Source organism: Sceloporus undulatus, chromosome 6 (genome assembly GCF_019175285.1).
Source record: "Sceloporus undulatus isolate JIND9_A2432 ecotype Alabama chromosome 6, SceUnd_v1.1, whole genome shotgun sequence".
NCBI lineage: Eukaryota > Metazoa > Chordata > Lepidosauria > Squamata > Phrynosomatidae > Sceloporus > Sceloporus undulatus.
Window position 1 is genome coordinate 105,856,534 of NC_056527.1, and position 14,448 is coordinate 105,870,981.

The window sequence follows — 14,448 nt, forward strand, 5'->3', positions numbered from 1 at the left end:
CAAATAATAATAATAATAACTATTCTTTTTTACCTGAGAGAACACTTCCTAGGAATCTCCAGATCCTCCAGTGCAACTCTGTCAGCCGCAAATGTGGAGGCCCATCTCTCGTAAACACATTTATACTGTGCATATGATACTGTCATTTAAAGATATAATTTTAATCGTGTTAGTTGTTTATGTCACTGCCACTACCATTAGATTCAACAATATATGGGAATTATGGTTTATGACATAGCCTTGTGACAAACCAATTTTGTTTCTTCTCATCCATCGAGAATTAGATGCAGAATATTCTTTTCAAAAGTCCCACTTTCAAACGGTTGAGAAGTATTTTTCACAGGTTTCTTGAATGAAAATGAAAGACAAGGGAGGCGAACATTTTACACTAATTACCTGGCATTTCAAACTCAATTAGTGTGTCAAAAGGAAGTTTGGCGGAGGTTTAAAGAACATTCCTCCACTGGGAAAAAACCAATATGAACGGTAGCTTTGCTTATGCTAAATACTCAAATCTTGGCTATTGAATTAAAACCCAAAAGGGCTCATAATTTGGTCTCTTTAAAAAGCTTTCGAAATATTCAAATACCAGATATTGACAAATATTCTTTACATCACCATTTATGAGTACCACTGGTACAAAAACATTACTAAGGATTCTGTAAGGTGTTGGATGGGAGGAGGTGACTGCAGAAGGGATGGCACCCTGAATCTTCACACCGGGTGACGCCAACCCTATTGATGCCACTGTCGGAGGAGGTAGCATAAAGTCTATGGAAGCTCCTGTGACCAACTTCTCTCTTTCATTTCATAGTCTCAACGGTGTGCCAAGATCCCTTGGCATCATAAGGGTGAGGTGACACTTTCTGTTACAAGGTGACAATACTACTAGCAGAAAACATCACAGACTTATAGCAACTCCTAAGGAAGGCTAAGGAAGAAAATGCAAAGGCAGGCTTACTGTGGAACATAAAGAAAAGTAATGACCACAGAGAACTTGCACACATTCAGCCTAGGAGTTGATCATACAGGACGCATCCTGTGCAGAAACAGGATTTAAAATGGGATTTAAAACCCCCCAAAAACCCTAAGATGACATGCAAAAGCGCAATTGGTTTTCAGACACGTTGAGGTTAATGCAACATTAAACCGTCTAGAAAGTTGACAATTTGGGGAATTTTCTGGAAGTCAAAAAGAGCTCTTGGCCCCACAACAAACTCCCACTCCCAGAATGCCATAGCCTTGAACCAGATGAGAGTTAAAGCGGTGCTAAAGCGGGTTACTGTATTTCTCCAGTGTGGATGCAGCCACGTGTCTCCCCTCCTGCTTCATCAAATGCATCTGAGGAAGTAGACCGAAGTCTAGAGGAAAGCTGTGCTGCCAATGTCTTCCTTTCAGGGAAAGGTCTCTCTAGGCCCTGCCTCAGGTCTTTGGAAGAAGGGGACCTTGGGGGGGGGGCAGTCTCCCCCCAAAAAACTCTCAGGCTCTGTGTGTGTGTGTGTGTGTGGTCTGCTGGAGGGAAGGTGCTGCTGCTGCTGCCTCTGCCTCCCCTCCCCTCCCAGCCACTTGTTGCTCCTCTGGCTCCTCTCTGCCCCAAGAAGACCCTCCTCCTCCTCGGCCTGAGTCCGGCCCCCGACCCAGCCTCGCTCGCTCGTTCCCCGGCAGCAGCAGCAGCAGCAGCACCATGTCCCGCTCCGAGGAGGTCCACCGCCTCACCGAGAACGTCTACCGGGTACGAGGGCCTCCCCTGCCTCCCCTCCAGGCCTCTCGGCCTTTTCCATCCCCCCTGCCCCCCCGACTTCAATCTGCTCTGCCCTCCAGACCTCTCTTCCTTCCTTCCTTCCTTCCTTCCTTCCTTCCTTCCTTCCTTCCAGACTTCAGTCCAATCTGCCCTTCTTCCTTATTCCTCCTCCTCCTCTTCTTCTTTTTCCTTCTTCCCCATCCACCTTTGTTTTTGATCCATCCAACCAACCACCCCTCCATCCTTTCCTTCACATTCCCTTCTTTTCTTCTACTTTTCTTCTTTCTCTCTCCCCCAGCCCCAAATTTCTCCTCCTCCTCATTTTCCTTCTTCCCCCAACCATTTCTCCATCCATGTCTTCCACATTCCTTTCTTTTTCTCCATATGCTCTTTCCTTCTTTCTCTCTCCTCCCACTCCAAATTCCCCCTTCCCCTCTTTTTCTATCTTCTTCCATCCACCTTTCCTCTCCATCCATCCACCTCTATATCCATGCCTTCTACATTCCTTTCTTTTCCTCCACTTTTCTTTTCTTTCTCTTCCACCCCAAATTCCTCCTCCTCTTCTTTTTCCTTCTTCCCCATCCACCTTTGCCTTCCACATTCCCTTGTTTTCCTCCATATCCACTTTTCCTCTTCCTCTCTCTCCCCCAAATTCCTCCTCCTCTTTCTCTTTCTTCTTCTCATCTGCCTTTGCTTCTTCATCCCTCCATCCCTTCCACATTCCTTTCTTTTCCTCCAAATGTCCTTTCCTTCTTCCTCCCCTCCCCCAAACTCTTTCTCTCTCTCCTTCCTGGTATGTTTTCTTTCCATCCTTCCTCTGCCCCAGCCCTACAATCCTTCATGGAGGAGGACAGACTCCCATCATTCCAGTCCATCACTACCTGGCTTGCTTTGTGGCTCTTCTTAATATTGTCCCTTGCCCCAGGATCTGTGGGGCTGGTTGGGTGGGGGAAGAGAGCCCCACCAGCAAGGAGAAGGGAGAAGGAGGGAGTGTGGAAGGGAGGAGAGAAGAGGAGTGTGGGGAGAGACCCAGCTAGTCCTTGTCCCAGCTTTTGGATGGATGGATGGATGGGGGGAATCCGGACTGAAAGGCAATCCAGACTGAATAGCAGGATGTAGAAAGTCTCCTCTTTTCGCTATTCATCACACACTCTTCATGCTCCTGATCAGACATTGCAATTGTCTGGAAGAAAGAGACCTCTCCTCCTCCTCAATCTGACACATTCCATTGTTCTTAGGCTTTAAATGCCCCCGACAGGCCTGCAGAAAAGGGGGAGCCAGGGAAAGATTGGTGCCTGGTTTTATTTATTAGACACTCCATGGAGAGTTTGGGTGTGTGGCTGGGAAAAGTTCAGTTAAAGTTTCTTCCTTCCTTGGAAGGAGAGGACTGAAAGGGGGGGCAGATTCTGGTTTGGGTTTTCCTTGCTTTGAATGAAATCCAGGGTCTCTCACTTGTCTGCTTGGGTTCTGAGGCCATTGGAAACGTTTGGTGTGAATCCTGAACGTGTGTGTTTTCTTCCTCTCCCCTCCTTATGGAAATGAAGCAGATCCCTTGCCAAATTCTCCCTCTTTCTCTACAGTGTACTTGGCTGGGAGAAGGAGAGGAAAACTTAACCCCTTTCTTTCCCAAAACGCCTGGAGAGGCCCATCCCCTGTAAACATCTTGACTCCAACTGGATGCAATGTTCTGTTCTTCTCCGGAGAGGAGAGGAAATACACATCAGACAGGGTTCCTGTGCGCCGTACTGTCTTCGCACGCGTCAAAGACACACATCTGACAGCTGTTAAAGCAGACATCAGGGTTTTGCTGCGGTTGGGAAAGGAGCAGTGGTATCACTAGAGTTGGCATCACCCGGTAATTCATGGTGACAGCCCCCCATTGACCCCTCCCATATCATACTATACCAAATCCTTAGTAATATTTTTTGTACTAATGTTACTCATAAATCACAATCCCTGTATATCACCGAATGTAATGGTAATACATAAACAAGAAAAATTAAAATACCTTCTGTACACACAGCCTAAATGTATTTATATGTACATACTCACATATACTCGACTATAAGTCAATCTCATATATAAGTCGAGGGCAGGTTTGGGGGCCAAAATGATGGCTTTTGATATGACCCGTGGATATGTCCAAAGTAAATCTTAGTCTTTTTCAGCCAGATCGGGGCCACAGCAACTGCATGCCATGGCCCTGTTCTGGCTCTTCCAGGAGTTAAAAAGGAGCTGCAAAAAGCAGCTCCTTTTTGTGACCTGGAATGGGTGCGATAGCCGCGGTGGCGTGGCTATACTGCACTCCTTCAGCACTGTATCGTGTGGACGCAGCGCCAGAGAAGTGCTGTGATGCCGCGCGTCATGTGGAGCAATGCGCAGCAGCATACCACCCTGGGGGCAGAGCCAGGGCGTGCGTCATGTGGATGCTACACCCCGACTCTGCTGCCAAGCTGGCCTTTAAGGCTGGTCTGCACAGGGGCTCAGTCATGTAACAAAGGATCTAAAGGTTGAAGCAAGGGAACTAATGCCAAAGAACTTGCAAAACTACAGGAGGCATAATTGTTTGTGTTCACCCTGAAGGATAGGTAGATGACAGGACAGAGGAAGGTTAGTGCTTCCAGGACAGATTACACCAGTTTCACCAGTGGATGGTTTCTATTTTTATGAGAGTTAAAGTACACTACTTACATAGGCCGATTCAGATTTTTTTTGTATCAATTTGTTGACTAAAATTTTTAGACTTCTACAGGAGTATATACAGTAGTTGCTTATGGTTAAAATGAAGATCTGATAAGATGTGATCTTTAGAAGAAAAATTAAAAATAATAACACACACACACACACACACAGAGGACTTCTCCTTTCTCCTCCCACTTTCTCTTTGCCCCACTAGACCATCTCTTCAGTATTTTAAAGTACTTTGGGTAAAAGTGCCACAGCCTGTCTGGGGAGCAGTGGTGTCATCCCCATCTCAGGGTCTGCATCCCCCTAGTGACGCCCCTGGAAGGGCAGACTAGGGAGACCTGATCTCCCTTGAGTTCTGTAAAATCTTTAAAATTTTGAAACGTTCTGTAAAATCTGGGCTGTAAGGGTATTTTTGCCTGGGGAAACTAGCAACAAGATGAAAACTGCATTTTGTACTCATCAGGGTTTTCTTTTCCTACTACCACTACTACTGCCACCATGATTGTTAATGGTACACAAGACATACAACAGTTCTATAATGTAGGATAGGCTGAATATAACTTTGGACATTGTTACCTGAAGCACCTCATTTGATTCTTGAGGTCATCCAGAGAGGACCTCCTGATGTTGCCGTGTGCTCCTGATCTGCAGTCTTTTGGAACAGTGCATTCAATGTTTTGGCACCCAGAGTATGGAATGTTTTTCTGCCTGAAATTTGACATGCTCCAACAGTTTTTAGTTCTGTTGTTGTTCATTGCTGCCAAACCAACTTCAGCTTATGGCGATGCTACAAATGTGAGACCTCCGAGTCACCCTGTTATCAGCAGCTCTGCTCAGGTCATGCAGATTCAGAGCCTGACTGAGTCTATCAAGGGGTTTTCCTCTTCTTACTGCCTTCTACCTTACCAAGCATCATTGTCTTTTCTAGTGATCTGTCAGAAGTATGAGTCTCAGTTTGATCATCTTGGCTTCTAGAGAGAGTTCAGACCTGTGTTGAAAACAGATCTATTGTGTACATGCCTTCTCTCAATCCATTCTTTCATGGCAACATGAATATATATTTTTTATTTTTATATTTTGATTGTGTAAGTCTTTATGGTAAATTTTTAATTTCTTCATACAGCCCTTAGAAAGCATGAGAACTAAGTGGTTTATAAATATTTTTAAGTAAAGGCTGGGCTAGTACAATGAATGGCCCAATAAACTTAATGGGTGAGTGGGAGTTTGAACCTAAGACTTCCAAGTGCTAGTCTGGCCACTGCACAACACCATGCTACTTAAGGCATTTTGACAGATGCTGCTATAATTACTGCTATTGTTTAAATCTATATCTTAGTAGACAAGAATGATGTTAATTTGAAAAAGACAATAGAAGAGATACATTTTAAAACATTAGAAAAAAGCACAGAAACCAAAATAGAGAGGGGGGGAATGTTTATGTGTATAACTACTTTTAAGGCCTGGCTCTGTCCTTGCTATCAGATAAGGCAAGAATGATGTGGTAGATGGAAGCAGATGGGGCTATATGAATTCAAACTCTGATTATGGGAATTGCAGTCTGGAGTATATTTACACACCACCAGAAGCAATGGTATGGTTTTCTGAAGTCTGGCTTGTAATGACTGAATCTACCTATGCTGATTAGCCATGGTTTGTTCACCAGTTTACTGTCGGCTTAGATTCTCTTGTTTGTTTAAACCTTGTTTTATCATGGTGTTCAACTGCACAACACTGGTTTATCTCTCCCATTTCTTTGAAATGAGGCCTGCAAAAGGGTCAGGAAAGAAACAAAGCAGAAATGTGGAAGTCAAAGCTTCCAAACATTTATTTGCTTGCTTTGTGGCTTGAACAAGAAATATTGTTAAAATAAATCATGGCTTATTGTGATGTACTTCCATTCTGTGCTTGGGGGCCTACAAAACTCTGCAACCTGTCCTACTACCTTTGCTACTTGTACAGGACCAACCAACTCTATGCCACACAGAGTCCATTTCTGCCCATCATATTCCATCTTCATATCACACCAATGCATTTGTCTATACACTCCAATATCCCTTTCCTCTCACATTTCCATTCCCTCCATTCTCATCCTATGGAAACCACTGCTATATTCATCTAGGTATAGTTCATTCCTTCAAACCTCTCTTTCTCAGTCCCTTTCCCCCAGGCATACATCTATCAGTTCCCATGATGATCTGAACTGGTGTGTAGTTATAGAATAGGAAAACCCTCCACTTTCATTTCTCACCTCCCTGTTCAACTGCTTAGCCAACCTGTGGCAAACTAGTGTTCGCTCAGATTCCTTCATCACCCATACGCCAGCAATGTCACTGTCATTTCTAACCTTAAAAATGACCAAAGTAATGCATGGGAAGCACTCTGAAAGCTGGAAATGGAGATGCTAAGTGCTGCCTATCTATCTAAATATTCTCCAAAGCTGCTGCCACACTGCAGGGATAAAATAGTTTGACACCACTTGTTAACTTCCATGGCTCAATGCTATGGGATTCTAGGATTTATAGTTTGTTGTGGTAACAGAGCTCTGACAGAGAAGGTTATATCTCACAAAACGACTGATCCCAGAATTCCATAACAGAGCCATGGCAGTTAAAGTGCTGTCAAACTGCATTATTTCTGCAGTGTGGCAGCACCTTAAGATTCAGCTTGGGTGACCTTTGGCCAGTAACCAACTCTCAGTTTAAGATTAAGCAAAATAAGGAGGAATTTTCCCTTCTCCTCCTCGTTCTCTCTGCCTCTGTATATACTACCCCAACTATATATGATGAAGTATATGATGTGATGGACTTTTATCTTGAGCTTGAAACAAGCTTTTAAATTAATTTCAATAGGATTAATAAGAAATATAATTAATGGTTTTTAAAAAAGGTTTATATTATATACTCCTTTAGTTGTATTTTGTTTTAACCTCCACTGTAAGCTGCTTCGAGTCACATATTGGGAGAAAGGCAGGGTATAAATGAAATAAAAATAGCACATGGAGGCAAACAATTCCAAATCCTTCATTGTTGTTGTGTGTCTTCACATCGTTGGTGACTCATGGCAACCCCAAGGTGGGATTTTCATGGGATTTTCTTGGTGCAATTTGTTCAGAGGGGTTGTGGCTTTGAATCCCAGGATTCCATAGGATGGAGGTATGGCCAATAAAGTGGTATGGAGCCAATATAACTCAGAAGTGGTGGGATTGTGTGCTTTCAAGTCCTTTCTCACTTAGGGGACACTTAAGGCAAATGTACATGTATAACGGGGTTGTTGTTGTTTTGGCAGAATTTGTTCAGTGTGGGTTTGCCTTTGCCTTCCTCCAAGTCGGAGAGAGTGTGACTTGCCCAAGGTCACCCAGTAGGTTTCCATGGCTGAGCAGGGATTTAAACCCTGCCCTCCCAGCATCCTAGTCCAACACCCAAACCACTGCACCACATTGGGTCTCTAACTCTATAGTGTAGATGCTCTTTGTTTCTCCCCTTCCTTCTTTATCTTTCCTCTTCCCAAAATACACATTCCCTCCTCTGTACATTCCCCATCCTGCTTATCAATGTATCTGTCTACACTCCTTCCACTTGTCTCTCTCTTAAGTAAATGATCTCTTCTTTTTTCTTTCTGAAAAAAGGCCTGTCTGCCAACTACTCAGAGAGAAGTGTAGAAGGATTAGGGGCAGTGGGAGAGGATCCAGTCCAAATGTGTGTCCTTTTATTTGATTCCTATGGTTTTCATTGGGGAAGTTGAGTGTAACCTCAAATTCTCTCTCTCTGTGTGTGAGAGATGTTAAAACGCTTAACTTTGGCTAGATGGTGCCAGAAAAAACGTTCAGATCATTTATTTATTTTTTCTTCTCCCTTGTAACCAGGCAATCCTGGACCAATTCAACCCCAGTCTAAGGAATTTTGTTACCATGGGAAAAAACTATCAGAAAGCACTCTCAGGTAATGGAATAACCTTTCAAACCAGCCGTTGACCTAGGACCAGGTCAAAGCTGGTATTTCTTAGAAGGTCTCTATGACATTTGTTTTGAGAGTTAGTTATTCAGTGCTCTGTCCTCCCCTTTCCCCATCTTTGTAGGAGTCACAGTGGCTGCCAAGGGTTATTTTGATGCCTTGGTGAAACTTGGTGAGTTGGCCAGCGACAGTCAAGGATCCAAGGAGTTGGGTAGGTTTCTTGATTTAATCTCTTGCCTCCTTAGAAGAATAGGGACATACACATGCCCTCCAACTATTTCAGTTTGGCAGGAACAGTCTGGATTAATCCTTTTGTCAGCTCGCTTTTTCAGCTGTTTTTAAAATGTCCCAATTTTTCTCTTTTCCTTCCATTTCCTCCCTTTGTCCTCAGCTTACTTGCTGCTAACTCAGTTTGAATTGTATAAGTACTTTGCACTCAAAACAGCAGGAAGGAGAGCAGAGGAGGGAGCAAATCTTGCCCTTCCCAGTAAGCTCAGACAAAAACAAACTGCTGCATACCTAGCTTGTGTGTTCTTCTTTATTAATACCTTTTCCCCTCTTGATCACACTCTGGTGTTAATTTGCCACCTGTGTCCCAGTTTTCATCTGTGCAATGTTGGAGGGTATACAGTCAGCCCTTCTTATACATGGATTTTTTATGCACGGATTCAAGCATCCACAGTTTGAAAATATTCCAAAAAAAGTATAAATTTCAAATATCAAACCTTGATTTTCCATTTCTTATAAGAGACACCATTTTGCTGTGTCATTATATTTAATGGGACTTGAGCATACATGGATTTGTTATACACGGGGGATCTTGGAACCAAACCCCAGCGTAAAACAAGGGTCCACTCTACTTACTTCTTATCACTGCATTCTTCACAGGAAAATTACAGTCCTCTAGAGGTTGCTGAACAACAATATCTGACAAGCCTCAAATTCTGTGCCCCAACTTTAGAAAATTTCTGCATGCACATATGTATTTGCAGAAAGCCGTCTTTATGGAACTAGACGTAGAATAAGGCATGATACAGTGATTAAGAAATAGACTTGAATAGCTTACTTGTATGCTTACTCAGGAGCAAGTGTCACTGAAATCCAGAGGATGGGAAGTAAGCATGCACATAACCACCATTGAATGCATTTTAAAAGAGAGAGAGAGAGAGACCAGAGAATCTAAAATTCACATAACCACAAATGCACAACGTGTCTGACACAGATTCTGCCTGGAATCTCTGGAAATTGGTCAGTCATGCAGATACTGCTTGCATAGTAATACTCATATGACATGCTATTCCTGTTTACCCATCTCTTTCTCTTTCTCAGTTTATACAGCCAGCAGAATCAAGTTGTCAGATTGTTTTGGGGTTTTAACATTTCGGGTTGCAGGTGTGCGTTGTTAAATCCTTTCTCAAAAGGAAAAAAAATCCTATTTGTGTATGGGGGGGAAGCATGCCAAGGAAAGTTAACCTTCTAACTCTGTGGTATTTTAGCACATACAGGTTTAGTGGGTGATCATTCATATACATACTTGTAGCCTAAAATGGTAGAATCCAAGATAGCTTTATCACTTGATTATGATGACTGTATGATCTGTTTTAATCAGGAAAAAATATTTTTTGTACTACTGTTACTCATAAATCACAGTCCCTGTATATCACTGAATGTAGTATCACGAAATACTACCCTGTAATGAAAATAAGACTCCTCAACTCTACTTTAGTTGGTTCAGCCATCAGTACTCAATTTAAAAGTAATGCCTGCACCTCTAACAAGAGAGGGTTAATTGCCCATTGCGTGTCCAAGGCAGAAGCTACACAGGTCTGAACTACACTGCAAAAATAATGCAGTTTGACACTCCTTGGAAGGAATTTGACACTCCTTGCTATGCCGTCCTGGAATTTGTAGTTTGTAGCACCAGAGATCTCTGGCAGAGGAGGTTAAATATCTCATAAAACTATAAATCCCAGAATTCCATAGCATCGAGTCATGGCAGTTAAAGCTGTGTCAAACTGCATTAATTGTACACACAAAATCATGTATAGAGTGAAAGTCCTTCTTCCCTGTTTGAGTATTGCCAGAATGTTCATTCCAATTAAAGCTGGTTGGGATTCTTTGGACAACTCCAAGGGAAAAGAATTAATCCGAAAGAAGATTACCGTGGGACAGACAAAGTCAGAGGGTGGGGGACAAAAGATCTTTTCACAGACCAAGGAATGCTTGGGATGTATTAACCCTTCAGTCACCTTGTCCTACAGGTGACACATTGTTCCAGATGGCTGAGGTTCACCGGCAGATCCAAGTACAGCTGGAGGAGACGGTGAGTAACTGTATATGAAGGGTCAGTTAAACCTGATTTTAAGTGTACCTGGATTAGACAAATGGGTCGCTTTAGACCAATGACTTCCTTGTCCTCCTCCTTTCTGCCGCCCCAGATCAAATTTGCAAGTCCATCTTCCCTAGTATCTTGTTATGTCCTGTAGCCATTGTTGGGTTCCCCAAGCAATGGGAGCGAGGCTTTGGCACTGGTCTCCATTTCCCTGGTTCTCATATTCTCTCCTGCTTCTCTGTCACCTGGTCCCAGCTGAAGCTTTTTCACTCGGAGCTGTTATCCCAACTGGAACACAAACTGGAACTGGATATCAAGTATCTGATGGTGAGAGAATAATTCATCTGAACTCTTTTGCCATGTCAAGCTTGTCTGTCTGTTCCCATGAATGTTTGTCCATCTATCCTTCATGTTCTCATTCTCCTTGTGTAATATTCTGCTCAAAGCTTAATTTTGGATCATCCAGAAGCTATCTTTGTAAAATGTAAAGTAATCATAAACTATCTGAGTGTATGCAGGGTGCCACAGAGAAAACTATACAGGGGGCCCTTGATATCTACTGGTTCCAGGACCTCTTGTGGATACCAAAATCTGTGGATGCTCAAGTCCCATTAAATACAATGGGGCAGTAAAATGGTGTCCCTTATATAAAATGGTAAAATCAAAGTATACTTTTTGGAAATACACACAAACACATACACACACACATTTTTCAAACTACATGTGGATGGTCAAATCCATGGATGAGGAATCCATTTGCCCTGGAAATTGTTTTATTTGAAAGTTAAAAATTGGTTCGATATTTGTTTAATTTCCATTTCTATTCCTTTTAGCTGCTTTGGGAGATAGCAAACTTTACCCACAATGCATAATGCAGCCTCTTAGCAAGTGGAGGAGACAGAGACCTACTCTCCTCCAGAAAGCCCTTGCTCCACACATCTTCTTCCCACTTATTTTTTGTGATATAATAAGAGGAAGAAACTCTACATGAATACTAAATGAAGATATATAGCTGGGTGTGGGGGAAAAAAAAATAGAAAACCACAACCAGCTTTCCTCCAGGAGACAGGCTTGTGTTTTGATGAAGGCCAACCAAAGGTTCTGCAGGAACTCAGTTTATCTATTAATTACAGAATATTTCTTTGAGAAATGTTTTCCAGCCTTCTGTCTTGTCAACATACAATCTGTTCAGCTCCTAGTTTGCAAAGTGAGATCCAAAAATTGACTGCAGTTAGGGGAGCAAGGCCTGTGTTTTTATGTGGAACAAGGCAAAAGGGATCCGTAGAGGAGAAGGGAAACTTTGGCTGTTCATGTTTTGGACTATAACTTCCACAATCTCTTACTATCCATGGCCATGTCACATTTCAGGGCTGCATCTATAGTGCAAAAATAATGAAAGAATAACTACCATGGCACAATGCTAATGGAATTCTGGAATTTGTAGCTTTGTGAGATATTTCATCTTCCCTATCAGAGAGTTCTAATGTCACAATAAACTACAAGTCCCAGAATTCCATAGCATTGTGCCATGGGAATTAAAGCAGTGTCAAACTGCATTATATCTGCATGCAGATGCAGCCTGGGAGTAGAAGCAGGATGACCAGATGTCATAGCCCTAAAAGGAGGACGAGGTACTGCAAAATGTAATACATTAAAACAAAATGTTGGACATTACAAAGTAAAGGCTGAAAACATTCATATAAATAGAAATTCATGCTTCTTAATCGTGCTCAGAATGGAAGACATTGTGGAATTCTGCAAGGACAGAAGGCTGAAATGTAAGACATGTCTTAGAAAAGTAGGATATCTGGTCACTCCAAGGAGAAGCCCAAGACATCTAGGGGGCTAAAGGTTCCTTATACCTGCAATAGAAGATCCCGTTCCTTCAAGATGAACTGGTCACCCTATGTGCCACTTCTTCCCCATCCAATTCCCCACATTGTAGGCCACCCTGAAGAAATACCAAGGTGAACACCGTGCCAAAGCAGAGTCCATTGAGAAATGTCAGGCTGAGCTGAAGAAACTGCGGAAGAAGTGCCAGAACAGCAAAAACCCACAGAAATACGGGGATCGTGAGGTGCAGGTAAGCTCGACTGTGAAGGATGCAAGAGCGAGGTCAGATCTTCATCCCCCATGAGGGGAAGTGCTTAAGCAAACAATGGGAACATTGCACATCCCCCCAGGGAAGAGTGTCACATCCTGCCAGAAACCGGATGTGTGCAATTCCAGGACAGGCTCTCTGGGCCGGAGCGGGAACAACCAGACACTCTCTCTGCAAATCGGGTGAACTTGTTTATAAGATGTAGTGATCACAGGCAAAGTTGAATTGGTCAAATGATATGCCCATCCCAGTGCCATCTACTCAGACTGAAAACAGCTCTGCAAACTTTGTTTGTTTGTTTGTTTTCTTGATCCTGAATGCCTGAGATTGATCTTTTCACTGTGCATGAAAACACACATCACAATGGAGCTGCATGTGCTTCTTTCGTATACCATTCCTTGCTAGGAGAGGAGCAATTCCCCATATTCTTCAGCTGCATCTTTCAAGTAGATGAAGGATGTGCAATTTGGATGTTGAATGCTTTCAAGTAATTTCTGACCATGATTTATAAAGACCCTTCTGGTGTTTTCTTGGTGGAGTCTGTTCAGAGGGCTTTTGCCTTTGCCTTCCTCAGAGGCTGAGAGAATGTGACTTGCCCAAGATTGCTCAGTGGGTTTTCATGACTGACCAGGGATTTAAACCTTGGTCTCTCAGTATCCCAGTCCAACTCTCAAACCACAAGTGGGCCCTTGGTATCCTCTGGTGTTTGGTTTCAGGACACACACACACACCCCACAATGGATTCCAAAATCCATAGATTCTCAAGACCCATTATGTACAGTGGCATAGTAAAATGGTGTCCCTTATATAAAATAGCAAAATCAAGGTTTGCTTATTAGAATTTATATATATATATATATTTTGGTATTTTCAAGCTTGAATCGGTGGATAAAAAAATCTATTGATATGGAGGTCTGATTGTACACCAAACTGGCACTTAGGGCAACCTAGAGCCTTCCAAATGCTGTTGAACTATGGCTCCCATCAACCCTAGCTGATAGAGCCGGTGGATGAAGGGAACATCTGGATGGCCACAAGTTGTCCACCTGTGTAGCAGATATTCACTTACTCAGTAGGTGTATAGAGAGAAAGGGAGCATGGTAGCTCTGTGGTACATCTCACGTTTGGCCACAAAAATTCCCAGGTCCAATCCCTACCATCTCCAAGTCGGTCTGCGAAAGACCCTTTCCTGAAACCCTGGAGAGCCACTGCCAATTAATGTAAGCAGTACTGAGTTAGGTGCAGTACATACCGTTCCCAAAAGGGTGGGCTGGATGCATCCATTTTTCTTCCACAGGGACACCGCAGTAGCGCGGCGTCCCTCTGAGGTAAAAAGAACCCAGAAAAACTGGGATCTTTTTAAGGTGCCCAGCACATGTCACAAGTACAGCATTGGCGTGCCGGTGACGTAAGCGACGTGCAATGACATCTGTAAGCTGCACGTCGCTTACGTCACGATGGCGGCCCCCGTGTGAATGGGAGGCCACCATGATGCCAGCACTCACATGTCCTAGACTTCTGGAGCGTGTGGTTGCTGTGCGCTCCAGAACCCTAGAATTGGCCCCAGGTAGGCTTGCCATATCCCGCCTGGGGGCGGGACTTTCCCGGTTTGGGGTGGGTCCACACGGTCCCGCCC

The 14,448-nt window shown here is 43.3% G+C and overlaps 1 protein-coding gene across 2 annotated transcripts in view; it reads left to right on the forward strand.

The window, feature by feature from the left end:
• LOC121934714 (brain-specific angiogenesis inhibitor 1-associated protein 2-like) overlaps positions 1–14,448 on the forward strand; it is a 50,702-nt gene that overhangs the window by 13,212 nt on the left and 23,042 nt on the right. Inside the window, exons 1-6 of one of the 2 annotated variants that reach the window (XM_042475486.1) lie at positions 1,671–1,732; positions 8,292–8,367; positions 8,504–8,590; positions 10,641–10,702; positions 10,967–11,038; positions 12,657–12,794. In XM_042475486.1, the coding sequence (XP_042331420.1) occupies positions 1,685–1,732; positions 8,292–8,367; positions 8,504–8,590; positions 10,641–10,702; positions 10,967–11,038; positions 12,657–12,794 (483 nt within the window). In that variant the 5' untranslated portion in view covers positions 1,671–1,684. Of the gene's footprint in view, positions 1–1,670; positions 1,733–8,291; positions 8,368–8,503; positions 8,591–10,640; positions 10,703–10,966; positions 11,039–12,656; positions 12,795–14,448 lie in introns of those variants that run through there. The other variant, XM_042475487.1, reaches the window with a different exon arrangement.